This window comes from Acyrthosiphon pisum, chromosome A1, assembly GCF_005508785.2.
Source record: "Acyrthosiphon pisum isolate AL4f chromosome A1, pea_aphid_22Mar2018_4r6ur, whole genome shotgun sequence".
Classification (NCBI taxonomy): Eukaryota; Metazoa; Arthropoda; class Insecta; order Hemiptera; family Aphididae; genus Acyrthosiphon; species Acyrthosiphon pisum.
The window spans coordinates 48,991,944-48,992,867 of NC_042494.1; the positions used below are offsets into that span (position 1 = coordinate 48,991,944).

General features: G+C 25.1%; 1 protein-coding gene across 3 annotated transcripts in view; it reads left to right on the forward strand.

The window, feature by feature from the left end:
- The first annotated feature begins 745 nt into the window (after window positions 1–745).
- LOC100163478 (epidermal growth factor receptor substrate 15-like 1) overlaps window positions 746–924 on the forward strand; it is an 11,027-nt gene continuing 10,848 nt past the window's right edge. The window contains exon 1 of one of the 3 annotated variants that reach the window (XM_029487209.1): window positions 746–924. In XM_029487209.1, the coding sequence (XP_029343069.1) occupies window positions 882–924 (43 nt within the window). In that variant the 5' untranslated portion in view covers window positions 746–881. The other 2 variants (XM_029487207.1, XM_029487208.1) reach the window with 2 other exon arrangements.

Here is a 924-nt window from a genome sequence, read left to right on the forward strand (position 1 = left end):
TCAACAAGAGAGTACTGAAACATTTTCATAAATTTCATGAATTAACATTAAGTTTAGAAACATATATTTGGAATACAAATTTAAAAGGTATCTAAAATTGTTATAAGCAATACTCCCATTAATTTTTTATTTATATTATGATGCTATTTTTTTTTTATATAATTTTAATAAAATATGGTATGTCTCACTTTCATTATAGTCTATCATGTAATAACTATATATTTTTATAAGAAAAAAATTAACTTTCAAAATAATATATTGTCTGATAAAGGGTAAAAGTGAGCTATTTTAGTTGCGAACGACAAATGCCACACAAAATATGGATAATTACCCCTAAGTCTGAAATTACCTTTGCATGTAGCCCTGCAGCATACTACTTTTTTTTCACACCTCTGAAACCACCGCAATCAAAATTTCGGAAATAATGAACTTTATGTAAATTGACAAATGGTTAACATTCTAGGGTAAATAACTTTTTTTAAAAATGCTTACTGAAATTAACTTAAGGTGAAATAGTGGTAGGCATTTTCTATAAATTATGTCACATTGTATGAGCTTGAAATTATAAATTAGTAATAAAAGATAAGAAAATATATATATATAGTATATAAAATGTAATTTAGTCATATTATATTATGGACTACACAATATAGTAATTGATAAATAATTAAGCTGTCAATACAGATTTTACTTGTTTACAATTCTTGTACTCTTAAACATTGTTTTAAAATTTAAACTTATTATCTTAGTTTTATATAATCAATGGATTTTAAAATTACGTTTAAACCAATGTTTAGAGACCAATTACTCCATCTATTGGTTTAGTGCCATTACCAGCTACATGGGTAGTTACTGTAGAAGAAAAAACCCGATACGATTCAATGTTTTTGGAATCTGATGTTGATATGGATGGTTTTGTATCTG